This window comes from Hyperolius riggenbachi, chromosome 7 (genome assembly GCF_040937935.1).
Source record: "Hyperolius riggenbachi isolate aHypRig1 chromosome 7, aHypRig1.pri, whole genome shotgun sequence".
In the NCBI taxonomy this organism is placed as follows: Eukaryota; Metazoa; Chordata; class Amphibia; order Anura; family Hyperoliidae; genus Hyperolius; species Hyperolius riggenbachi.
In genome coordinates this window covers 103,790,289-103,816,716 of record NC_090652.1, presented here as the reverse complement: position 1 = coordinate 103,816,716, position 26,428 = coordinate 103,790,289, and the positions used below count along the sequence as shown (strand labels likewise).

General features: G+C 43.9%; 1 protein-coding gene across 1 annotated transcript; it reads right to left on the bottom strand.

The window, feature by feature from the left end:
• Positions 1–14,490: 14,490 nt before the first annotated feature.
• On the bottom strand, positions 14,491–15,594 carry LOC137526091 (chemerin-like receptor 1). Its single transcript, XM_068247307.1, has one exon. It carries the CDS (start codon positions 15,592–15,594, stop codon positions 14,491–14,493), a length of 1,104 nt encoding a protein of 367 aa, XP_068103408.1.
• Between the last annotated feature and the right edge of the window lie 10,834 nt (positions 15,595–26,428).

The following is a 26,428-nucleotide window of genomic DNA, read 5'->3' as shown; positions in this document are numbered from 1 at the left end:
ACATACACGGGTGAATCCAATTATAAGAAAGAGTATTTAAGGGGGTCAATTGTAAGTTTCCCTCCTCTTTTAATTTTCTCTGAAGAGTAGCAACATGGGGGTCTCAAAACAACTCGCAAATGACTTGAAGACAAAGATTTTTCACCATCATGGTTTAGGGGAAGGATACAGAAAACTGTCTCGGAGATTTCAGCTGTCTGTTTCCACCGTTAGGAACATATTGAGGAAATGGAAGACCACAGGCTCAGTTCAAGTTAAGGCTCGAAATTGCAGACCAAGAAAAATCTTGGATAAACATAAGCGACGAATGGTGAGTACAGTCAGAGTCAACACACAGACCAGCACCAAAGACCTACAACATCATCTTGCTGCAGATGGAGTCACTGTGCATCGTTCAACCATTTGGCTCACTTTACACAAGGAGATGCTGTATGCAGAGGAAGCCTTTTCTCACAGCATTTCAAGAAAAACACCTGCTACCTACAGTAAAATATGGGGGTGGTTCCATCATGCTGTGGGGCTGAATGATCAGTGCAGGGACTGGGAATCTTGTCAAAGTTGAGGGACGCATGTATTCCACTCAGTATCGGCAGATTCTGGAGACCAATGTCCAGGAATCAGTGACAAAGCTGAAGCTGCACCAGGGTGGGATCTTTCAACAAGACAACCCCCCTAAACACTGCTCAAAATCCACTAAGGCATTAATGCAGAGGAACAAGTACAATGTTCTGGAATGGCCATCTCAGTCCCCAGACCTGAATGTAATTGAACATCTTTGGTGTGAGTTAAAGAGAGCTGTCCATGCTCGGAAGCCATCAAACCTCAATGAACTAGAGATGTTTTGTAAAGAGGAATGGTCCAAAATACCTTCAACCAGAATCCAGACTCTCATTGGAACCTACAGGAAGCATTTAGAGGCTGTAATTTCTTTCTGCAAAAGGAGGATCTACTAAATATTGATTTCATTTATTTTTTTGTGGTGCCCAAATTTATGCACCTGCCTATTTTTGTTTAAACAATTATAGCACAGTTTCTGTAAATCCAATAAACTTAATTTCACTTCTCAAATATCACTGTGTGTGTCTCCTATATGATATATTTAACTGACATTTTTTATCGTAACAACCAACGATTTATACAGGAAAATCATGACGATTAACAACGTTGCCTAAACTTTCGCATCCCACTGTGTGTGTATATACAGGTCCTTCTCAAAAAATTAGCATATGAGATAAAGTTCATTATTTTCTGTAATGTACTGATAAACATTAGACTTTCATATATTTTAGATTCATTACACACAACTGAAGTAGTTCAAGCCTTTTATTGTTTTAATATTGATGATGTTGGCATACAGCTCATGAAAACCCAAAATTCCTATCTCAAAAAATGAGCATATTTCATCCGACCAATAAAAGAAGAGTGTTTGTAAAACAAAAAAAGTCAACCTTCAAATAATTATGTTCAGTTATGCACTCAATACTTGGTTGGGAATCCTTTTGCAGAAATGACTGCTTCAATGCGGTGTGGCATGGAGGCAATCAGCCTGTGGCACTGCTCAGATGTTATGGAGGCCCAGGATGCTTCGATAGCGGCCTTAAGCTCATCCAGGGTGTCGGGTCTTGCGTCTCTCAACTTTCTCTTCACAATATCCCACAGATTCTCTATGGGGTTCAGGTCAGGAGAGTTGGCAGGCCAATTGAGCACAGTAATACCATGGTCAGTAAACCATTTACCAGTGGTTTTGGCATTGTGAGCAGGTGCCAGGTCGTGCTGAAAAATGAAATCTTCATCTCATAAAGCTTTTCAGCAGATGGAAGCATGAAGTGCTCCAAAATCTCCTGATAGCTAGCTGCATTGACCCTGCCCTTGATAAAACACAGTAGACCAACATCATCAGCTGACATGGCACCTCAGACCATCACTGACTGTGGGTACTTGACACTGGACTTCAGGCATTTTGGCATTTCCCTCTCCCCAGTCTTCCTCCAGACTCTGGCACCTTGATTTCCGAATGACATGCAAAAGTTTCTTTCATCCGAAAAAAAGTACTTTGGACCACTGAGCAACAGTCCAGTGCTGCTTCTCTGTAGCCCAGGTCAGGCGCTTCTGCCGCTGTTTCTGGTTCAAAAGTGGCTTGACCTGGGGAATGCGGCACCTGTAGCCCATTTCCTGCACATGCCTGTACACAGTGGTTCTGCCACACTTTTTTCTTCCCACAGACTTCCCACTGAGGTGCCTTGATGCAGCACTCTGGGAACAGCCTATTCATTCAGAAATTTCTTTCTGTGTCTTACCCTCTTGCTTGAGGGTGTCAATGATGGCCTTCTGGACAGCAGTCTTACCCACGATTGCGGTTTTGAGTAATGAACCAGGCAGGGAGTTTTTAAAAGCCTCAGGAATCTTTTGCAGGTGTTTAGAGTTAATTAGTTGAGTCAGATGATTAGGGTAATAGTGGGTTAGAGAACCTTTTCATGTTATCCTAATTTTTTGAGATAGGAATTTGGGGTTTTCATGAGCTGTATGCCAAAATCATCAATATTAAAACAATAAAAGGCTTGAACTTCTTCAGTTGTGTGTAATGCATCTAAAATATATGAAAGTCTAATGTTTATCAGTACATTACAGAAAATAATGAACTTTATTACAATATGCTAATTTTTTAAGAAGGACCTGTATATAATTCCAAGCAATTTTTTGAGAGTTGTCAATCTTTTTTTTTTTATTTTTATTTTTTTAAATAATTGGGTAAAAATTGACCACATGTGTATTTTTTGAGAAGGACCTGCATATATGTTTTTGTGTTTTTTTTTCTATTCATTGTTTGAAATTAAAATAAAAAAAAAATAACATGGGGTCCCCCCTTTTGAGCGTTTTTTACCCCATGTGCCCCATGCAGGCTGGGATAGCCAGAATGTGAAGCCCTATGGGGCTTCGTACCCTGAGCTATACCAGCCTGCATGGTCCATGGTGGGGGGGGGGGGGGGGGGCTCTGGTGGAGAGGGGCGGCAAAGCCTTTCCCTCCCCCTCCCTGAGCCCTTGTCCAATCCATGGACAAGGGGCTCTTCCCAACCTCCGGTGCCCCAGGAGGAGGTGGGGGTGATGCCTCCCTGGTTGGGGTTAATGGTGGCTTTAAGAAGGGGAACCCAGATGCCCGCCCTCTCCCCAGGAGAAATGAGTATAGGGGTATAGGGGTACAATGTTATACTTCAGACCGGAGTATAACGTTTTAGTATGTATTTCAATGGTGTGCCAGAAGGTTTTAACGGCGCAATGCACCATTTTTTTTTCTTGATCAGTTTTACCAGAGCCCTACAGCTCTGGTATCCTTTAAAGACAGGGGGCCTGCCCAACGAAACATTGGCTGAAGCCCCTAATAAAAAATACGCCCAGAACCAGGTTCATGACATCACACTGTGGGAGGGGTTTCATGACTATATTAGCCATACAGACCTCCCTGGTGATATATTTGAGAAAAGGTAAAGATTTCTGGTGGAAAATCTGGTATCAGCTACTGATTGGAATGAAGTTCAATCTTTGGTTAAAGTTCCTCTTTAAAAGAGTACGCTTTCTGCTAGTTAGCCTTCTTCACACTCAGTTCTTTTACTGATGCTTTTGCTGATGGCTAACATGGTACAATACTCTACTGCTACCTTTAAAATGAGCCAGCAAGGGGTTAAGCTTGAGCATAGAGGCTGCTGCCATAAGTTTCTCTAGGGAAAAAAAAACCCCTATTAATGTTTAAGAGTTACGAATGTTTGTGTGCATGCATATATATATGTGTGTGTGTGTGTGTGAATGTGAGTGTGTGTGTGAGGCTGACCAGCTATAACAGGGGTCAGGAACCTTTTTGGCTGAGAGAGCCATGAACGATACATATTTGAAAATGTAATTCTGTGAGAGCCATACAATATGTTTCAAACTGGGACAGTAGGGCTCACGTCCCTGTTGCCATTGTGATGTGTATACAGTTGATCCGCCAGGCAGCAGAAGTGTCAGACACCTCTTCAGTTTTTCTTGGATTTCAGCAACATCAATAATTTCCCCGAGAGCCAGACAGGAGAAATACTGACTAACAGCTTGTACAATTAGCTACCTGACTTGGGGGTTGATTCACTTTGTAGGACGAGATCCCCACACTTTGATTGGCCCAATGGGCTGCCTGTCACTTGACAGGCAGCCTATTGGGCCAAAGTGCAGGGATCTCATCCTAGAAAGTCACTGCAACTGACAGGGCCCAGAGTGGGACAATTGGAGCAGCTGTTCGTTTTGGAGTAGCGCAAGTTAGTTAGTAGTGCATGCTACAGCAGTAACGTTCCTTCTTTGAAAATGTTATTTGCACTGCCACACTAAGCTGCCCTGCTTGAGCAGTGTAGCTTATTGAATCAATCCCTACTTATTTGTATATGAGCCAGATGTAGCCATCAAAAGAGCCACATCTGGCTCCTGAGTCATAGGTTCCCTACTCCTGAGCTATAGTGTATGACAGCTGGAGTTCTAAAGTGGAGCTGATATTTCTGTGAATGTGTGCTGTAGCGAAAACCTTCTCACCAGATTAGAGCCCATGTGCAATTCACTTTTTCTCCAAGGTGGCATTTTCACAACTTGTCAATAAAATGCCTTTTAACCACTTCACCCCCAAGGGGTTTTTACTTAGACAGTCCAGTGCAATTTTCTACTTTTAGCGCCCCTCTCTTTCATTCGCCAAAAAACGTTATTACTACTTATCATAACAAAATGATCTATACCTTGTTTTTTTGCAACCAATTAAGCTTTTTTTTTTTTTGGTAGTACATTTTTCTAAGAATGATTTTATTCTAAATGCATTTTAACAAGAATAATATGAACAAAATGAGAAAAAATCATTATTTCTCAGTTTTCAAAAATGTTTTGAAATAAAACATGCTACCATAATTAAAACCCACATATTTTATTTGCCCATTTGTCCCAGTTATTACGTCATTTAAATTATGTCTCTATCACAATGTATTTTATTTGGAAATATAGGTGTAATTTTTCTGCTTTTTTTCTTCCCTTATGAAGTAAAATAACAGTATTATACCCTCATGACATGCCCTAAGGCAGTGTTTGGGGATGGGGTGGCCTTTGGAAATTGAAGGGATTATTTATAGTATTTTTTTTAATTATAAAAGTGTGTGTGTAATTTTACTTGTCGCCACTAGATGGCGCTGCAAACACTATCCAGATTTAAAGAGAGTCTGAAGCGAGAATAAATCTCGCTTCAGACCTCATAGATAGCAGGGGGCTATCCCGCGGCTTAACGGGGGTCCCTTCACCCCCGAATCCCCCTCGGTGCAGTGGGAGAGCGCTTCCTGGTTGGGGCTAACCGCCGCAGCCCTGCCCCACGTGCGTCTGTCAGCGCGTATCTCCGCCTCTCCCCCGCCCCTCTCAGTCTTCCTTCACTGAGAGGGGCGGGGGAGAGGCGGCGATGCGCGGCTGATAGACGCGAATGGAGGCAGGGCTGCAGCCGTTAGCCCTGCCTCCAGGAGCGACCAAGTCTGCGACCAAGTGTCACAGTGGGGGGTTTGGGGGTGAAGGGACCCCCATTTAGCGGCGCTATAGTGGCGGTTTAGCAGGGGCACACGTGCCCCTGCTAACTATGAGCTCTGAAGCGAGATTTATTCTCGCTTCAGAGTCTCTTTAAAGAGAACCCGAGGTGTGTTTAAAGAATGTTATCTGCATACAGAAGCTGGATCTGCCTATACAGCCCAGCCTCTGTTGCTATCCCAAACCCCACTAAGGTCCCCCTGCACTCTGCAATCCCTCATAAATCACAGCCATGCTGTGAGGCTGTGTTTACATCTGTAGTGTCAGTCTCAGCTGCTCCCCCGCCTCCTGCATAGCTCCGGTCCCTGCCCCCGTCTCTTCCCTCCAATCAGCAGGGAGGGAAGGGATGCAGGCGGGGACTGGAGTTCTGCAGGAGGCGGGAGAGCAGCAGACTGACACTATAGAGATAAACACAGCCAGCTCTGACAAGCTGTTTGTCAGCAGCGTGGCTGTGATTTATGAGGGATTGCAGAGTGCAGGGGGACCTTAGGGGGGTTTGGGATAGCAACAGAGGCTGGGCTGTATAGGCAGATCCAGCCTCTGTATGCAGATAATATTCTTCAAACCCACCTCGGGTTCTCTTTAAGTGTTCACTTTTCTTTTTTACATGCTTTTACTACTTTCTTTTGTTATGAATGGGGTCTTACCTATTAATTTCAGGCACTGCAACTGGATCTCCATCTCCTGATGGTGTGAGTCAGGGGTCGAGTCCTGCGTGAACGCGGGGGGGCGGCGTCCACTTACTTTTTTTGGACAGTGAACGCCGTCCCCCCTAGCACCCTGGAGGGGAGCAGCGCAGCAGAGAGGAGCATTGTGCGCAGCGTGGGGAAGGGCGGACGTTACCCTCCCCCATCCCTCACCTTGGGGCTCCTCTCCCTGGCTCTCCCCTCCATAAAGATGTGGCGGCGGCGGCGGTGGCTGGCGGCGGTGACTGGCAGCGGCATCGGTGGGCGGGACTTGCCTCCTCCAGTGTTCCGGGTGGACGCTGTGCGTGCCGTGCCGCTGCTCTGGTCTTCACTAGACCAGAGTAGCTGCACGCACAGAGGCCACCCGGAACACTGGAGGAGGTAAGTCCCGCCCACCGATGCCGCTGCCAGTCACAGCCGCCAGCCACCGCCACATCTTTATGGAGGGGAGAGCCAGGGAGAGGAGCCCCAAGGTGAGGGATGGGGGGGGGGGAAACGTCCGCCCTTCCCCACGCTGCGCACAATGCTCCTCTCTGCTGCGCTGCTCCCCCTCCAGCCGGGGGGGGGGGGGGGGACAACTTGCTACATATACTGGGGGCCACTATATACCTGGCTACATATACTGGGGGCCACTAAACACCTGGCTACATATACTGGGGGCCACTATACACCTGGCTACATATACTGGGGGCCACTATACACCTGGCTACATATACTGGGGGCCACTATACACCTGGCTACATATACTGGGGGCCACTATATACCTGGCTACATATACTGGGGGCCACTAAACACCTGGCTACATATACTGGGGGCCACTATACACCTGGCTACATATACTGGGGGCCACTATACACCTGGCTACATATACTGGGGGCCACTATACACCTGGCTACATATACTGGGGGCCACTATATACCTGGCTACATATACTGGGGGCCACTAAACACCTGGCTACATATACTGGGGGCCACTATACACCTGGCTACATATACTGGGGGCCACTATACGCCTGGCTACATATACTGGGAGCCACTATACGCCTGGCTACATATACTGGTGGCCACTAAACACCTGGCTACATATACTGGGGGCCACTATACACCTGGCTACATATACTGGGGGCCACTATACACCTGGCTACATATACTGGGGGCCACTATACACCTGGCTACATATACTGGGGGCCACTATATACCTGGCTACATATACTGGGGGCCACTAAACACCTGGCTACATATACTGGGGGCCACTATACACCTGGCTACATATACTGGGGGCCACTATACGCCTGGCTACATATACTGGGAGCCACTATACGCCTGGCTACATATACTGGTGGCCACTAAACACCTGGCTACATATACTGGGGGCCACTATACACCTGGCTACATATAGTGGGCACATATACCCCTGGCTACATATACTGGGCACATATACACCTGGCTACATATACTGGGGACACCTATACACCTGGCTACTTACACTGCGAACACCTACACACCTGGCTATACTGGGGACACCTATACACCTTGCTATACTGGGGGCACCTATACACCTGGCTATACTGGGGACACCTGAACACCTGGTTAGATATACTGGGGACACCTGGCTATACTGGGGACACCTATAGACCTGGCTACCTATTCTGGGGACATCTTTACACTTGGCCACCTATTCTGGGAATATATTTACACCTGACCACCTATTCTAAGAACATCTATACACCTGGCTACCTATTCTGGTGACATCTCTACATCTGGCCACCTATTCTGGGGACAACTATACACATGGCTACTTATACTGGGGACACATATAGACCTGGCTAGCTATACTGGGGGTACCTATTTTGGGAGAACTGCTGTCAGATCTGTATTTTTGGGGAACCGCTGATGCCAGATTACGTGTATTTTGGGGAACCGCTGCCAGATTGTGTATGTTGGGGACCACTACTGCCAGAGTACATGTACTTTGGGTGTTACATGTATTTTGGGTGATCCACTACCAGGTTACACGTATTTGGGGGAACTGCTTCCAGATTATGTGTATGTAGGGGGAACTGCTGCTGCCAGGTTGTCTATTTTGGGGGAACCAGTGCCATATTATCTGTATTTTGGAGGAACCTCTGCCAGATTGTGTATTTTTGGTGAAATGCTGTCAGATTACATCTATTTTTTGGGGATACTCTACGACAGAGTTCAAACTTCCCCTGGCAGACCTTTTATACCACTGCTAAGGCCATGTATATTTGGCCCCACCCATGACCACGCCCACGCTGTGCTTAACCACGCCCGTTTTTGGGGTGAGTCCACACTTCTTTTTCCAGGACTAGACCCCTGGTGTGAGTGGTGGGCGGGTGGGGATGAACGATGCATTAAAATGTCCTGGAGTCGTTAAGAGGCTCCAACAGGACTTTTTAATGCGGTGGCTCGACGCTAAGTGGGTAAGCCACCAGCAAGCAAGAGAATTCTGAGAATAGTTTCTATAGTACTTTTTCACCTACTTTTTGTTACTTTTTTAATTGTAGAGTGCTGAAAACTTATTTTAAAGAGAAGATGAAAAATTATATCTTTTGAGAAAACTCTGGAGAAAACGTTAATTGCATATGGGCCAAGGATTTCTGCAATCTACAACCCTGGTAATAATAGCAGGTGCAGCAGAGCAAGCTGTGACTCATCGCACACCAGGAAGTAAAGAAAATGCAGGAATGCTGGAATTATGGCTGTGCCTGCAGAAAAACAGGGTGGCTTTGTACCAGGAGAGATGATTTACTTTGACATGTGGCCTCTTATCTCTACGGAGTCCTGCCACCCTTCTGCTTTTTCTCTCCAAGGGCATGGCCTTTTGTGGCCTTCCCAGAAATCTGGCACTGTATACAGTAGGCTTCTGCCACTTAAAGAAAAATGAAACCATCAGCAGGTTGGACAGTACGATGTGGTCCCACATTTATAAGACATGGCATTGCAAGGTGAGTATGAACAGTGAAATTAACTGTTAGCAAGTGGTCAACGAGCAATCGGCAGGATCCTTTGAGAATCTCAGTAAAAGAAAGGAAAAAAAAAAAAAAGAACGCCACACTTTGATTGAAGATTAAACCAAATGAGGCCCAAATGGAAAGGTCTCATCTGTCGATTAATGCTGGGGTACCCTGTGGAAGTCCTCCACCTGTAGTGCTTTTGTCCCACTTGTGTTGGGGACTTAGCCTATAGTGATGTCCTCAGTAATGGGTTAGAGAAATCCTTGGAGATGTTCCATCCTCAATTCTGGTGTAGGTGGATGGAATGGCACTGGGTGAGGAGTGTACCTGGCCCCTACAGGTTAATCCCCTTAAATGAATGTAGAAAGCGTGGGAGGCAGTCGGCCAGGCAGTGCAACTTACCTGCATTGAGAAGCCAGACTGGTAATTAAAAAGTTTATTTTCAACGTGTTTCGAAGGAGAGCATGCCTGCTTTATCAAGCATAAAGAAATCAGCAAGTGACCAAACAGTATATATAGGAGTCCTATATACAGTATATTGTTTGGTCACATGCTGCTTCATTTATGCTTGATAAAGCAGGGGTGCTCCCCTGCGAAATGTGTTGCAAAATAAACCTTTTAACCACCAGTCTGGCTTCTCAATGCGGGTAACCCACAAACAGATTTGGCTGCAAGCTCACTGTGTAGGTAAGCCTGATCGGTGAGGTATCGTGGGTGAAGGGTTCTGTGGGAGAGTAGGTTTAGGTTTGGCCGTAGTAAAATATTGGTATTTAATATAGATATTTTACACTTTTATAGTAAAATATCGGTATTCAATACCAATATTTTACTATCGCAATTACTGGGCGTCCAATTTTCCACGGACCTTTATTTGCCGTACGCTTGAGGAAGGGGGCTTTTAGCATGTCAGTGATGTCTGGGGAGGGGGAGGTTATGAGGAGCTTGCAGATAAATTGGTTGTGTACATTTATTTTGTGAGACCTGAGATGGTGGTGATGATCAGAGCAAAGACACAGCAGAGACCGGTAATCAGGGTATTCAGGAAGACCTGGTGGATTTTATGTAAAAATTAATGACCTATCTTGTCTTGGATAACTTCTTGGGGCTCAAAAATGTATTGATTTATACATAATATGCCCCCTTCAAAGCCTTGGTGACCTTTTCACTTCCATGCATATTGTTTACATTTGGGATGTGGGGGATTGTCCAACATTATATACACTGAACCAAAATTGATACCGATGGTTCCTTTTGCTCACATGCACAATAGTTTAATACATTGAAGGAAACCTGAAGTGAGAGGTTAATGGAGGCTGCCATATTTATTTCTTTTTAAACAATAACAGTTGCCTGGCAGTCCTGCTGATAATTCTGCCACTAGTAGTGTCTGAATCACACATCTGAAACAAGCATGCGGCTAATCTTGTCAGATTTTTGTCAGAAACATCTGATCTCCATGCTTGTTTAGGGTTTAGGGCTAAAAGTATTTGAGGCAGAGGATCATTTGGATTTCCAGGTAACTGGCATTGTTTAAAATTAAATAAATGTGTCATCCTCCATATTCCTCTGACTTCAGGTTCTCTTTAACATACTGTAGCTTTTTGCTGTCCTAAACTACAACAACAAAATATCAGCCAAAAGTCAAGACAGATTGCAATCAGGATGATTCTGAGGAAGACAGACGCTTCTGTTGAAACATGTCAATCAAAATCTTTTAGCCTGGAAGTGGAGGGGCGCCTCGCTTTTTTTAGGATACAGGATCTTGCAAGCACGCATCTTTCGCCAGTATAGTATTGAGGGCAAAAGTAGCAAGTGTGGAACGCAAGGAAGTACGAGTGGAGACTGGTGAGATGCACTGAGAAGTAGAGGAAGTGACATCCACTGTTAAACCGGAAGTGCAAAGCTGAAGTCCGTCTCTGACATTGACCGAGCGGGACGGAACGTGCAGACGCTGAGCAGCTACCTGACCCCGTGTGGGGTGAGATCAGCTCCAGGAGGGGACACACAGGAGGGTATCTTGGAGTTTATGAATAAATTCATAAAACGATCTCACCATGATTGGGTAATTGGTCCTATTACCCAATCGTGGTGAGATCGTTTTATGAATTGAAGTCCATGCTATATCGATAAGTCCGGAGGACCTGTGAAATAGAGAATAATCATCACTCTATGTAGCTTGAATAGTAATGGTAATAGGAGTTAGAGGATTTACAGTCAAAGATATATGAAAGACCAGCACATTTATAAGGAAGTCCATTCTTTCTGCAAGATCAATACAGCGTAAAGCAGATGCAAATATCCCAGATTGACCATATATATATATGTATGTATGTATATTTTTTTTTAAAGGGGGATTTTGCGCAAAGATTTTTTACTTCTTATTTTTGAGAAAAGGAAACCAGTTTGCTCAGAGTGTGAAAGAGTAGTGTGAATAAGTGTTTATGATCCTATTTATCTCAAATAATTTTTACAAATAAAAATTACTGATCCTTAAGTGGTGGTGAAGTGGTTATATCCAGCGCACCCTTTTATGAATTTTATGTGAATCTGCTTGTTGAAATGGGAACAGGGGAAACCCATCTTTATTGGGGAGCAGTGGATAGAGAGTGTATTAGAGCCCATTGAGGCAAATTTGTATATATTTATTAATTTATACTGGAGTCCGGGGTAATTTTACCCATTTACAAATCAGAATGAGCTTGCTGGTTAGTCTGTACCTCTCGGTGTTACAAGCCCTACTGCATAGAGCCAAATTAATCCATGCCATGTACTGATGAGGATCAAACAATCCGAAACAGTCTGTATGCATGTTGGATTATTATGGCTCTGTACAAATTAACAAGCTGACACATCATTGCATTCCAGCGGTTCTGGAGGTGTGTTTAGCTTCTAAGGGTACAATGGTTAATTTGCATATATTCAGCAGTGATGCTCAGGGAGACATCTCAAGCTCACTCCAACCTGAATTATCACAAATTCTTTCTGTTTTAAGAAAGCAAACTTTTGTTTTACAAATCAGAATTAGAAAGAGATCATATATCTAGACGATTGTGTATATGGTATTGCAGCAGCGCCCCCTATTGGATATCCTCTAGATTGTAACAATGGTTTTATTGAATTCACTTGTGCTATTTATTTGAATAAACAAAAACGCCTGTCTGTATAAAATTATTTATAATCTCTGAATTTATTAGCAATATTGTTTTACAGTGTGAGATGAGTGTGATTTATAAAATACAAAGTATGCATGTGGATGGGGAACACAGGCAATGCTCATATCACCAAAAGGACAAAAACAACCGATATGGCTGCCCTCATCTTCCTGGAGCCATACGTATACATATGCTGTCCAATTTATTTTGGCATTCATACAATTTTTAAATGGGTAAGTACATTTTTTGTAGAGGTGTCTATTTGACAAATGTGCAATAAAGATCAATGTTAACTATTTCTGCGGTGAGCACCTATGACTTATTGCCATCCATTGACATTAAGGCAACATGTTATAATATCAGTCTGAGACTGTGCCCACCTACTGCTCTCCATATGAGACATCTCATTGTTGCCCATGGACTTTTACAGAAAGACAGAGCTAGTGAGTCCTCAAATGGAACTTAATCAAGTACCACATGAGCTGGGTGAGCAAAATTAATCACCTCTGGTCCAGAGATAATGATTAGTCATGGGCCTGTAACTCAAGTCATTAAACTTACTGTACACGAAGTAACAAAGCTACTTCAGGCCTCACGTATCAAAAAACAATACAAGCTTTATTGTAGTACCATAGACAGTTATAAAAAAAACACAAAAACTTAAAGTTATGGTTAACAGCGTTGCGCCTCTGAATGTTTCAGCTGCAGAACCTAGAAGGGGTTACCCCAAGACCCCTAAAAGTAAAAAATTAAATAAAATATACTAGGTCAGCGCTTACGTTCAATGTAACTTGTTTTATTAAGAAATTAAAGAGACGACAGGTAAGTATATCACCTTAAATATATATATATATATATATATATATATATATATATATATATATATATATGTATTCCTAATAAGCCGGCATGCACATACACACACCAATCACCTCCACTCGCCTACTGCAGTAGAAAAAATTAAAATATCAAAATGTAAAAATAGTAAAACTGCTTTGAGAAAGAAAGCCGTAGCCTTAAAACGCGTCAGCTATTGGCTAATCCTGAAGTGACGTCACACCCACCACGAGGAAGGAGGTGTGTCTTACCACCGTGCTGTTACGCTTCGAAGACTATATTTATATTCCAAAATCTTTTAACATCTTCAAACCACAGAAGTCTCAGGCAGGAGCAAGGCCCACCCCACATGCACATATCTCACATACTCTCATAACACTGATAACGCTCAATTGAAAAAGTACCCCAAATGGTATTGTGCACAGTTTATACCAACTTACCGCACAGCTTGAACTGTTCTCTCTATGCTGCTATGCTACTCTGCAGTTTCAATAACTAACCTGTGTCTCTTATGCATTAATTTGCCTAGACTAAGCAACATGCCACGCTGTCTAGCGCTTGGAACTGTCTTTTTGCTTGCTGGCTTGTAAGTATATGGCCTGTCGGGCTGCTGCATCTAATTATTAAGCATAAGCACATGAGGAACTCATTAAAGCCAAGCTTTTTGGAGCCACTATAGAGTTGTCACTCAGCAATTGTATAAAATATATTTTGGTGTACTTTTCCAATTGAGTGTTATGAGTGTTATGAGAGTATGTGGGATATGTGCATGTGGGGTGGGCCTTGCTACTTCAGTGGCTTTAAGATTTTAACTTTCTTTAGTGTTTGATATATGTCTATGGTACACTGTCTACAATAAAGTTTATAGTGATTTTGGATACATGAGGCCTGAAGTCGTTTTGTTCCTTCCAGTACAGTAAGTTTCATTTTTATAGGTCTGAAGCTCTGTTAGTTTCACTAAGGAAGTAATACATAGAATTCAGGCTCATCTCCTCAAATGAGGACACTTAATTTAAGTCAAATGGAGGTTCAAAAGCGGGCGTGGCAAATCAAACAGCAAAATCACTTTACCCTTTCCACACTGTCATGTAAATACTCTCATGCAAATACTCACTGTAGACTGCAGTGCAGAGTATGCAAATTAATTTTGCTTCACGATAGAAGTAGCCATTTAAAGCTACTAGGAGACCTTCAATGGGAATGTTGCACCACTGACATTCTGTAGCCAGCAAATAATTCACCGTACCAACAGAACTTTAAATATACGTTTTTAGTTACTTCTTAGCCTATTTAGGAACTCAGCAACCCTGGATCTAGTTTGTCTGCCAACCAAGACATACATGATGGGGTCCAAGAAGCAGTTGGTATAGGCAATGGTAAACAGTAGTGGTGTGAATATTTGAACTTTAAACATCATAATTATGTTTCTATTCATAATTGCATAAACATAAAACATTTCTGCCATTGTCGATGGTGTCCATGTGACGAAATACACCACAATGATGGTGATGACAAGTCGGTACATCCTGCGAGGGTTCACTGTCTGGGACTTTTTAACCTGTATGGCTATGGTGATATTGGAAAATATTACAACAAAGAGTGGGAGGAAATAAGAAATGATCAGAACAGGTATATTAAAACATTTTGCAGAAAATACCAAGTGATCCCATTTGGCAATGATGTCCTCTTTACAGCAACATTTTTCTGATGAACATGTCACGAAAAAATGGTGATACTTCTGGTGTACGTCAAGATGAACTTTCTCATGTAAGGTTAAATGTTCTTCAGTTAAATTGAGCACCGGGTCAAATGGTCCAATGTCAAAGTCTGTAGAGCTTTGCAAAGCACAATACGTGCGGTCTCCAATTGTAAATGTTTTGCCAAAATACAGCACTGGGAGGCTACAGAGCAGAGTTATCAACCATATCACTGCACAGGTCCAACACAAAACACGTCGGGAGATAAACTTCTTATAAAATATTGGTTTTGCCACAGACAAAACCCGACTGATGTTTAAGGCTACAAGAATAAATATATTTGCATGTATAGTGATGCATAAGACAAAGAAAAAAATCTTACACGAAAGTGGTCCATAGGACCAGTCACCTCTTAATACAGCAAAACCATGAAGTGGCATTAACAGAAGAGAGACAAAATCAACGATGGCCAAGTTCAAAAACCAAATTGTAGATTTATTCTTCTTAATTACAGATAAAGTGTAGAAGATGACAATGGTGTTGCCAACTAGTCCTACAATGCAAGCTATGATGATCAATACAAAAGTAGAATAGCGAAAGACCTCAGCATACTTGACTTCATAATCAAAAAGGTCCAGAATTTCTCCAGTGGAATAACACATATTGGGCAAAACCATTTCCTCTTGTTAAAAGCTAAAGCTGAAAATAAACAGAATAAACAAATGTTAACACGATTTTATTAATCTTACTTAATGGCAACTGGAATAGTGTTTTTTATAGACATAATTCTAGAAAATAATGCTTCACAATACCGTATGTTTTATTTTTCTACCTTTATTATTTGGTACATCTACTTGAAATGATCTATTGCTACTGAAACTATTCAAAATGGATAATAGAAGGCTGTCAAATTACTGTGCAGGCTTAAAGGATACTTAATAAAAAAAAAAAAAAAGAGAACAAAACAGATACTTACCTGTGGAGAGGGAAGGCTCCAGGTCCTATAGAGCCTTCCCGTTCCTCTCATAGTCCCCTTGTTGCAGCGTCAACTCCACCATTTAAATCTCCCACTAGGGGAAGCTTTGGAACTCTTTGGGAGCCTGAGTGCTCTCGAAGATGAGGGACTCTGTACTGCGTATGCATGAGTGCACAAGAAAGCACGATCACACAAGTGCAGTACAGAGCCATCTGTCTTCGGGAGCACATGGGCTCCCGAAGACTTCCAAAGCCTCCCGCAGTGGCACATCGGCCGAAGACTGCTAATAGGAGTGACAGCGCTGAAATGAATGGACTGTGAGAAGAACGAGAAGGCTCTATAAGACCCAGAGCCTTTCCTCTCCACAGGTAAGTATCTGTAACACAGTCTATGGAGGCACCCAATTTGTGCGGCACAGATCAGGCGCTGAGATGACCTGATCCACCACCTAGATAGATCCAAACTCAATACACCCCATCATACTTCGCTGGCAGGGGCGTTTCTAGGGTCCTTGGAGATCAGTGGCACCTGTGGGCACCAGGCGGGGGGTACGGCAAAAAATGGGCGTGGCCATGTGGTGAGTGGGCGTGGCCATGGGTGGGGCCAAATGTACATGAACTTAGCAGCGGTGTAAGCTACGGATAACGGGCCTGCCCATCGAAATATTGGCTGGAGCCCCCTGTCCTTTATTTCGATCATTTACAATCAGTATAGGCATAGATCAAAGATGTATACGCACATACAATTTTGATTGGTCAATCACTGACCCCCAATTTCCCACCCCCGTGCAGTAAGTGGGCCAACAGACAATGAACTTTATGAACAGAGCTAAAATTGGCTAATCAAAATTGTATGTGTGTACCAGGCTTTACAGCTAATACTGTACATACTGAAAGTAGCAGGGATCAGCATACAATACAGCTGGTTTACAATCAATAAAGGCACAGAGTAGCACCTTACACTGTACACACTGGAGGTAAATCAGCACACAGTGCAAGCACTAGAGAACAGCATATACTGTACATACTGTAGGCAGCAGAATTCAGCACACTGCAGCTAGCGTGCCAAAAATATGACGATCACGTTGTGCGGCGTGCTTATCGCGCCGCACCAAAAAATGGGTGGGCCATGGACCAGAATATAGGTGTGGTAACGGGTGGAGACAAATTTACATGAACCTAGCAATGGTGGGACATCAGATTAGGACAGTGGTGGCGAACCTTTTGGAGGCCGAGTGCCCAAACTGCAACCCAAAAGTCACTTACCGGTATCTATCGCAAAGTGGCAACAGCAATTTAAACTAAATACTGTACAAACGTTTTAACTCATACATGAACATTATGGAAAATCCAAGTTGAAAATAAACTATGAAGATAAACAATTTCATCCATCCTACTCCTGAAAAATGTATTCAATTTTTTAGAACCTCCCAGTTTTATTTTCTGTTTTAAAACGCTAAAAAAGTAGGTTTAATGCTATTGTCTCATATGATAAGGATTCAGCTTTTCCCATAGTCTCGCAGTTAGCAATCATGTGACCCCCAACAAGACATATTCAGCAATCATGAGGCCCCCAACAAATCAGGAGGCCCCCAACAAGACAAATTCAGCAATCATGAGGCCTCCAACAAATCATGAGGCCCCCAACAAGACAAATTCAGCAATCATGAGGCCCCCAACAAGACAAATTCAGCAATCATGAGGCCCCCAACAAATCATGAGGCCCCCAACAAGACAAATTCAGCAATCATGAGGCCCCCAACAAATCATAAGGCTCCCAACAAGACACATTCAGCAGTCATGAGGCACATAAATAGACAGCATTTCACATAAATAGGCAGAATGCCCCCTTAATATGGTGACCCCCCAAGTTAGGTAGTGAGTGACAGGGACCCCCAGGTTAGCTAGTGAGTGACAGGCGCCTCCAGTTAGGTAGTGAGTGACAGGGACCCCGATAGTGAGTGACAGGGAGCACCTTTAGGTAGTGAGTGAGTGCCAGGGAGCCCCTTTAGGCAGTGAGTGAGTGACAGGAAGCCCCTTTAGGCAGTGAGTGAGTGCCAGGGAGCCCCTTTAGGCAGTGAGTGAGTGACAGGAAGCCCCTTTAGGCAGTGAGTGAGTGACAGGGAGCCCCTTTAGGCAGTGAGTGAGTGACAGGGAGCCCCTTTAGGGAGTGAGTGAGTGACAGGGAGGCCCTTTAGGGAGTGAGTGAGTGACAGGGAGGCCCTTTAGGGAGTGAGTGAGTGACAGGGAGCCCCTTTAGGAAGTGAGTAAGTGCCAGGGAGCCCCTTTAGGAAGTGAGTGCGTGCCAGGGAGCCCCTTTAGGGAGTGAGTGCGTGCCAGGGAGCCCCTTTAGGGAGTGAGTGCGTGCCAGGGAGCCCCTTTAGGGAGTGAGTGCCAGGGAGCCCCTTTAGGGAGTAAGTGAGTGACAGGGAGCCCCTTTAGGCAGTGAGTGAGTGACAGGGAGCCCCTTTAGGCAGTGAGTGAGTGACAGGGAGCCCCTTTAGGCAGTGAGTGAGTGACAGGGAGCCCCTTCAGGCAGTGAGTGAGTGACAGGGAGCCCCTTTAGGGAGTGAGTGAGTGACAGGGAGGCCCTTTAGGGAGTGAGTGAGTGACAGGGAGGCCCTTTAGGGAGTGAGTGAGTGCCAGGGAGCCCCTTTAGGAAGTGAGTGAGTGCCAGGGAGCCCCTTTAGGAAGTGAGTGCGTGCCAGGGAGCCCCTTTAGGGAGTGAGTGCGTGCCAGGGAGCCCCTTTAGGGAGTGGGTGCGTGCCAGGGAGCCCCTTTAGGGAGTGGGTGCGTGCCAGGGAGCCCCTTTAGGGAGTGAGTGCGTGCCAGGGAGCCCCTTTAGGGAGTGGGTGCGTGCCAGGGAGCCCCTTTAGGGAGTGAGTGAGTGACAGGGAGCCCCTTTAGGGAGTGAGTGAGTGACAGGGAGCCCCTTTAGGGAGTGAGTGCGTGCCAGGGAGCCCCTTTAGGGAGTGAGTGCGTGCCAGGGAGCCCCTTTAGGGAGTGGGTGCGTGCCAGGGAGCCCCTTTAGGGAGTGAGTGAGTGACAGGGAGCCCCTTTAGGGAGTGAGTGAGTGACAGGGAGCCCCTTTAGAGAGTGAGTGAGTGCCAGGGGAGCCCCTTTAGGGAGTGAGTGAGTGACAGGGAGCCCCTTTAGGGAGTGAGTGAGTGACAGGTAGCCCCTTTAGGGAGTGAGTGAGTGACAGGGAGCCCCTTTAGGGAGTGAGTGAGTGACAGGGAGCCCCTTTAGGGAGTGAGTGAGCGACAGGGAGCCCCTTTAGGGAGTGAGTGCGTGCCAGGGAGCCCCTTTGGTTGGTGAGTGAGTGAGTGACAGGGAGGCCCCCCCCTCTAGCCGCCGCCGCTCCCCCCTACCTCTCAGCAGACCTCAGGATCAGCGGCGACCCGACCAGATGTACGAGCGGGCGCTGGACGCACCCGCTCGATATGCGGAAGTGATGTCACTTCCGCATATCAGTGCGGGCGCTGGGTCCTAGCGCCCGCACGATTGGTCGCCGGCTCGCCGCCTGATCCTGAGGTCTGAGACTGTCAGTGACGCGGCGGCTGGAGGGAGCCGCTGAGTCTTGACAGAGGGGGCGGCCGGGCGGAGATCCGTGGCACCCCAGGAAAGATTGGGGGCACGTGCCCCCCTAAAACAGGGCTAGCGACGCCCCTGTTCGCTGGCATTACCTTATAGATGACAGCTTGTAGAATTATGATCACTTTTATTGGAAATACGCACGAAGGAACAGACAATGCGTTTCAAGGTAGCACACCGCTTCCTCGGGTCAATAAAAATGTGTTTCCTAGGAAAGCAGACAGAATGATCATATTTTTCCTCAGAAAGATTGACATTACACATTATCTGATGAACACTAACTCCCTTACTTTGCACCGTAGTCAGCTTGGTATTGGTACGCCTCCTGCTCTTTTTTCTTTTTTTTTCCATCAATAAATTTTTATTGAGATTAATAAAGATTGATATACATATTAACATATAAACAGGCGGTACGATACTTGGTGATACATAGTAATGAGTAAACAGGTAGCAAAAGGACTGAACCATCTAACTTGTCTACATGTCATCTTATACGTTTACTTATCAATTCTGGTGTTTTCTCGACCTCATGGGTAACCAGAAAGCAAGTACTCAGGTAAATACCTGATAGAACCAGTTGGCCAGAAGGGCCTCTATCAGATATCTTTAAGGAAGGTAGAACAATATAGAGAGCCAGAAGAGTAAACAAATCAAAGACTATTATTAAGACCTGTGTAAATGGGTGAGACCGCCAAGAAAATCCAGTTTTTCGAACAATAAACCATAATATCATAAAACAGCTGATATTAGTCAGAATTTTAACCTTTTAAAACTATCAGATATTAACTTACAGTTGTTTATACCTAATACTCAGATGGAGGTAAGAGGGGAGCGGTGTATGCGGGAATCAGTGTTTTCCTTTATATGGGAAGAATTGGTGCCTTCATCTGAGAACCCGTAATGCACGTTTCAACCAAGCTACTCTGGTGGTATAGTATATATATCTCCCTTGAGCCCTAGTCTAGGTCTGATTTTATTTTCCATAAGTATGTTCAGTCTAGTGGTGGCTAATAGTTGTTTGGTATTGAATTCATCTGTGGATTTCCAGTTAGTTAAGATCATGTGTAATGCGCTGAGAGTTATGTGGCCTATGACGTGTTTGCAAGAGTTTGGTAGCTCTGAAGCTCCTATAAATAGCAAAGCTAATTTAGGGTGGAATTTAAAGTTATGTAGAATAGCTTTTTGAATAAACCATTCTACTGTGTGTTCCATAATCGGCCAACTATTGGGCATTCCCATAGCATATGCATATAAGTTCCGAGGCCTCTATTACATTTCCAGCATATTGGAGGTGTGTTGGGTGAGAATGCCACTATTTGTCTTGGAGTCCTGTGCCATCTAAATAAAATTTTCCTGGAGATTTCCCAATGAGTCTTGCATTTGGATATTTTGGAGACTACTCTGTTTGCTATAGTTAAGTTATTGACTGTAATCTGCAGACCATATTAAGGCGTATTTGTTCAGCAGGGAAGTTTGTTCTAGGCAGAGATAGTTATACCATATAGAGATGCCGCCTGAAAATGGGCCTTTGCAATTTAACATTGTTATGATAGAGGGGGGGGAGAGTTGTAATGGTAATTTTTAGAGATTTAAACAGATGGAAGATTCTATGGTATGTATACAGTTGAGATTGCGGTAGCGGGAATTGGCTGGCTAGTTTTGCAAAGGTCTTGATTTGTGTCTCGTCTATAATGTCTTGCAGGTGTTCAATACCAGCATCTCTCCAAGTTCTCAGATGAAGGTTAGGAGTAAAATGTTCGAGGACCTTTATTGGAGTTGGGATAGAAATGACATCTTTTGTGGGTGGGGGGTGTTTTAAAAAGTATTCCCACGCTTTTATAGAGGATTGGATTGAGGGATAGTTATTGGACGGGATTATTGCACCCATGGCAATGCTTAACAATAAGTTCCTAAGCTTTACGCCCAGAATCTGGGATTCCAGTTTTACCCAGGGTTTATCTGAAGTAGGATTCCACCAACTTCTCACCATTTCTAATATGGAAGCTTGGTAATATATTTCAATGTTAGGGAGTCCCAAGCCCCCTAAAGCTTTGGCTAGAGTCATAACTTGATATGCAGTCCTCATTTTTTTCCCCTTCCACACAAAGTTTCTAATACTTTTTTTAAGATCACAGAACCATGATTTAGGTATCAATATGTATAAGGTGCGGACCAAATACAGAATTTTAGGCAACAAAAATAGTTTGAAAGCCGCTATTCGGCCTGACCAGGACAGCCAGAAGTTGTTAAAAGTTTCACATTCTTTCCGAATATCAGATAATAAGTTGACAAAATTAAGTTTGAAAAGCTCAGTGGCCCGTTTTGTCAGTTGCACACCTAAGTATGTCACCGCCCCATCTGCCCAAGAGAATGTATATTGTGACTTTAAGTATATTTCAGTAGCAGGGGGGATATTTAGTGCTAAGATATATGATTTGTGTTGGTTCAATTTGTATAAAGAAACTTCAGAGAAGTTTTGAAGGTCTAATAGTAGAGATGGGAGGGATGTTTCAGGGTTGGTTATTAGTAATGCTACATCGTCAGCGAACATGCTGATTACATGTGTTGTATCTTTTATCTTAATTCCAGAGATTTTAGGGTTGGATCTTATTTTTTGCGCTATGGTTTCCATTAGTAGGACAGAAATTATTGGGGATAGGGGGCATCCTTGGCGGGTGCCGTTGGTTATGGCAAAGGATTTGGATATGAACCCTGCAGCATTCACTCGAGCAGATGGGGCAGTGTATAGCGCCATAATGGCAGTAATAATTGTACCAGAGAAGCAAAATTTAGCCAAAGTGGCCTTGAGAAATCACCAGTGAACTCTGTCGAACCCCTTCTCCGCATCCAAAGTGAGAAGCAGTGAAGGCGTCCGACGGAGCTCAATGTGTCTCAAAATAGTTGTCATTCGTCTAGTGGCATCAGATGCTTGACGGCCTTTGGTAAAGCCTACCTGGTCATGGACTAAGAGTAATGGGATGATTACCATAAGTCTATTGGCTAAAAGTTTGGCATATAATTTTACATCCGCATTTAGCAGCAAGATGGGTCTGTAATTAGAGCCTCCTGCTCTTTTTAACATTAGTACAGTTCAAAATTCAGTACAGGTACCACTCAAATTCAAATGCAACAGCAGTAAAGTCCCACAAATTGCACAACATGAAGTTCTCTTCTTCTTCTGCAGATATTTCATGCTCGCTTTTCTTGCATATCACAGTACACCTCAACCACACCCAATCAAAAGCTAATCACCAGATGTGATGACCACCAGAGTCTAGTAGAGCATTGGGGATATTCCCAGGTCACCCCTGTGACGTATGCGCAGTCACCCAACAATTCCTGTTCCCTTTGCTGCAGTTTACCATAAAGCCTCAGACCCTGAGGGAATCCTTAAGACAGTCAGAACTGCAGGCAAAGTAAACTATTGGATTGGTTGGTGAGTCCACACACAGTCCAATTTCGATTGTATATACAATCGATACAATCTGTGCTCTCATATAGAGGCCAGGTCGCTGCCACCAATCCGCAATAAAAGCGTGCGAATGCGCTAATTCTAACTAGCTAAATCCTGTAGGAAAAAGGGTTAATTAGACAACCTTTCTAGAGATAGCAAAACTAACAATATTTAATAGCAAAACAGTTATGGTAACATGTCTCTCTGAAGATGTGAATTCTTTTGGCGGAGATTTGTTTCAGAACAGCACTTAGACGAACGATTTTTAAATCGTTTATTTAAAGAAATAATGCAAAACAAAATATAGCAATAGAAACAAATTGATACAGAAATAATAAGTGTTCAATATGAAAATAGCTGATTACAGTCTGAGCAGTTTGTCAAGTTACCGTGTCCTTGGCGGTAAGTCCCACAGAGATATGTACTCCAATTCTGGAAAGTTCTGTGGAATAGGTATTACTCCTTTTATCATCCAGCCCAAATCCGTGATGGTACAGGATGGCTGTGCTCTCTCTCCTTCCAGGCTCAGTGTCAGTCGGTTTTAACTCTTTCTCTGCCAGAGGGGGTGGATGGTAACAAGAAAGGTTTCCACCCTTAACAATCTGACCTCAGGCTGCTGAGGTCCGCCCCTATTGTCTGAGGGACAGAATTGGCAGTTTCTCCAAGTATGCCATAACTCAGCGGATATCTGACATATCATATAAAACCCAACATTTTACATTCCGTCAGCATGCGCTGAACCAATCGATATCAAACTCGCTTGGAGTGCCGCCTTCCTTGCCTATGTAATCATTACCTCCGGCTGTGAGATGACTAGGTGGTCGGTTAACATCTCAGAAGGTGTGCTGCGCTAGTCGCATGGCGTACAGTGAGTTGTGGACTGCTGGGCCCAAACGGTTCCGCAATATCCATCGAATTATGGACTACTATGAAATGAGATATCAAAAGCTCATTAAGCCAGGGGCATGTCTCTGGGTATTTTCCGGACAGGCAGGAATGTGAATGGGTCCTAATGAGTTTACGACCCAGATCTGTTCCTCTCCTTATCTTTAAAACTAGGATAGGAGACTTCCTGGAGAACCTTTATTGCCCCCCTTTTAGATAACCTTTTTCCTGTGTGAATGGTCTGGTTTTAGGGTGAATGGCTTCTCTCAGTAAGGACAACAGAAACATTCACATCCCCAATTGCAGGGGTTGTGAGATGGAAAAACACTGAGTTTCTAAAAGCCAGGCATATGGATTAAAGGGGTACTCCAGAACCAATTTTGTGAGCATCTACCTGCGCTTGCCGCAATGGCGTTCGCGGGATCGTGACAACCCCCCACCTCCATCATCAGATACAATCCACTTCCTATTCCACCTTTAATCATACATGGCCGATATGATATCCTCAAATAAAAACCTTTCATAGCGTAATTCCTTTAGAACCATTCAATAATATTAAAGGGTATTGCACTCAAATAAAATGACTTGTAAAACAGTGTAGAGGTTTATGTATGGGCTCTTCCCCATTTAGATGGCCTCAGCTGTCTCTTCCCAATGTGTTGTACTCACAGTATATGGTCGACCACTATCGCATCCTCCACCTCACCGCTTCCCAACGCAGCTCGCTTCACTAGTACTCAGGCACTGCCACATCTGGGGTCTTCCCTACTAGTTTTGTTATAAAATAACTGGGCTGAGGATCCAGCTGAGGCCACCTGAATGGGGGAGAGCTGTACATAAAACTCTAAGTTGTTTTACAAGTCATTTTATGTGAATGCAATACCATTTTATATTATTAAATAGTTTTACAGTATTATGCTATGAGGTTTTTATTTGAGGTTATCATATTGGCCATGAATGGGATATTGAAGGTGGAATAAGAAATGAATTGTATCTGATCGTGGAGGTCTGGGGTGACCTGGGAAAAACCCCAATGTGCTACTAGACCCTGGTGGTCATCACATCTGATGAGTGGATTTTGATTGGGTGTGGTGGAGGTCTACTGTAATGTGCTAAAAGAGGGACCACAAAAGAAGAGAAAAGGGACTTCATGTTGTGTAATTTGTGGGTCTTTACTGCTGTTGCATTTAAATTTGAGTGGCTCCTCAGAAAGGTGCTCATGTTATCTGCTGCTGTCCTGTGAGGCACATTGTTATTGACTTGAGGAAGTGGTGCGCTACCACAAAACTCGTTGTCTGTTCCTTAGTGCTCATTTCCAGGAAAAATGTTTGTAACTCTACAAGCAGTCATTTGTAAGGTAAGGTTCATCCTTAACTTTATTAATATTTTTTTAATTTTTTATTTCATCCTGGGCATCTCCAGTTATTTTTTCTTCTTATCAACCTGGTGGGTGGAGGAGCGGGGGAAGTGTTGTTTTTTTATGTTCTTTTTCAGGAGAGTGGCCACCATCTGAAGTCAAAGCCGAGTGGGGACTGTTGTTCCCGATATGTGCATATATTCATTGCCTGATGCAACACTTTGTGAGTATTCCATCTGCTGTCATCACAGTTCTTCAACTACCACTGATATACTACACCAGATTGGGCTCCTGTTTGTCCCTGTGTTTTTTTTCTTCTCATTGTCCAGTATAATGAGGAAGATCATCATTTGGTGAAGGAATGTCTCTTCTAGAATCATCTACATATGAGATGCTGACAGCAGCAGATTATGCATAAGCAGGGGAACTGCATAACCCTATGGCAGTTGGACCTGGACACTGGACCTGCCCACCCTCCCACCAGTTCTCATGATGTCTTTGTTGCAGATTATTACTTTTGAGGGGGAAATCATCTGTACTATGTGTGAGGACAATGGTAAAAGACTTGTATTGTTGGTTAAATGGTTTGGTTATCTTATTCCAGTTCTGTTACAGTTAATGATGGTTTAAAATGTATTTCCTAAATCCTAATAAAATGATCATTGGCTGGCCTTTAAAAGAGCCCTCTGTATGTTAGAAATGTAAGTATCTATCTATATTTATTATACATGTGCCTTTGTAATAGCTGCCTAATGTCCACTGTACTGAATAGACCAACAGTCTACAAAGAAGGTTCTAGACATCTTGCTGCTTGAAGTAAACGTGTGAGAGTGATTGGAGCTCACATACCTCTGTACCTTTTCTCTGCCACTGTGAGAAAAGGGGCAATGCAATTCACTGAAAAGTCTGCAAGGTCAAACATTTTAGATGAAGCCCTCTCTCCATTACTAAGTAATGCCCAGGCTGGATTTAGTGCTCAGGAGCCTATGCAATATACACAGACTTTCTAGTGCCCCAAACCCCCCTCATCACAGGCCACACCCCAAGCCACACCCCATGCCTTTTTAAAGTGCACTGAGCACCCAGGACACTTATCTTTCACAATTAACCTTATAACGCAGAGCGTCTGCAGCAAACGGGAGTTCCAAGATTCCGCCTGTGGTGTGGTGTACAGTTCCCGGCGGGGAGATGTATGGACTAAATCTCCAAATAAGATGTAAGGATCCGCACCATCTAAAATCAGCAA

Excerpts from the sequence above, each read along its gene's own strand:
- LOC137526091 (XM_068247307.1), bottom strand. The coding sequence starts at position 15,594 with ATGGTTTTGCCCAATATGTGTTATTCCACTGGAGAAATTCTGGACCTT.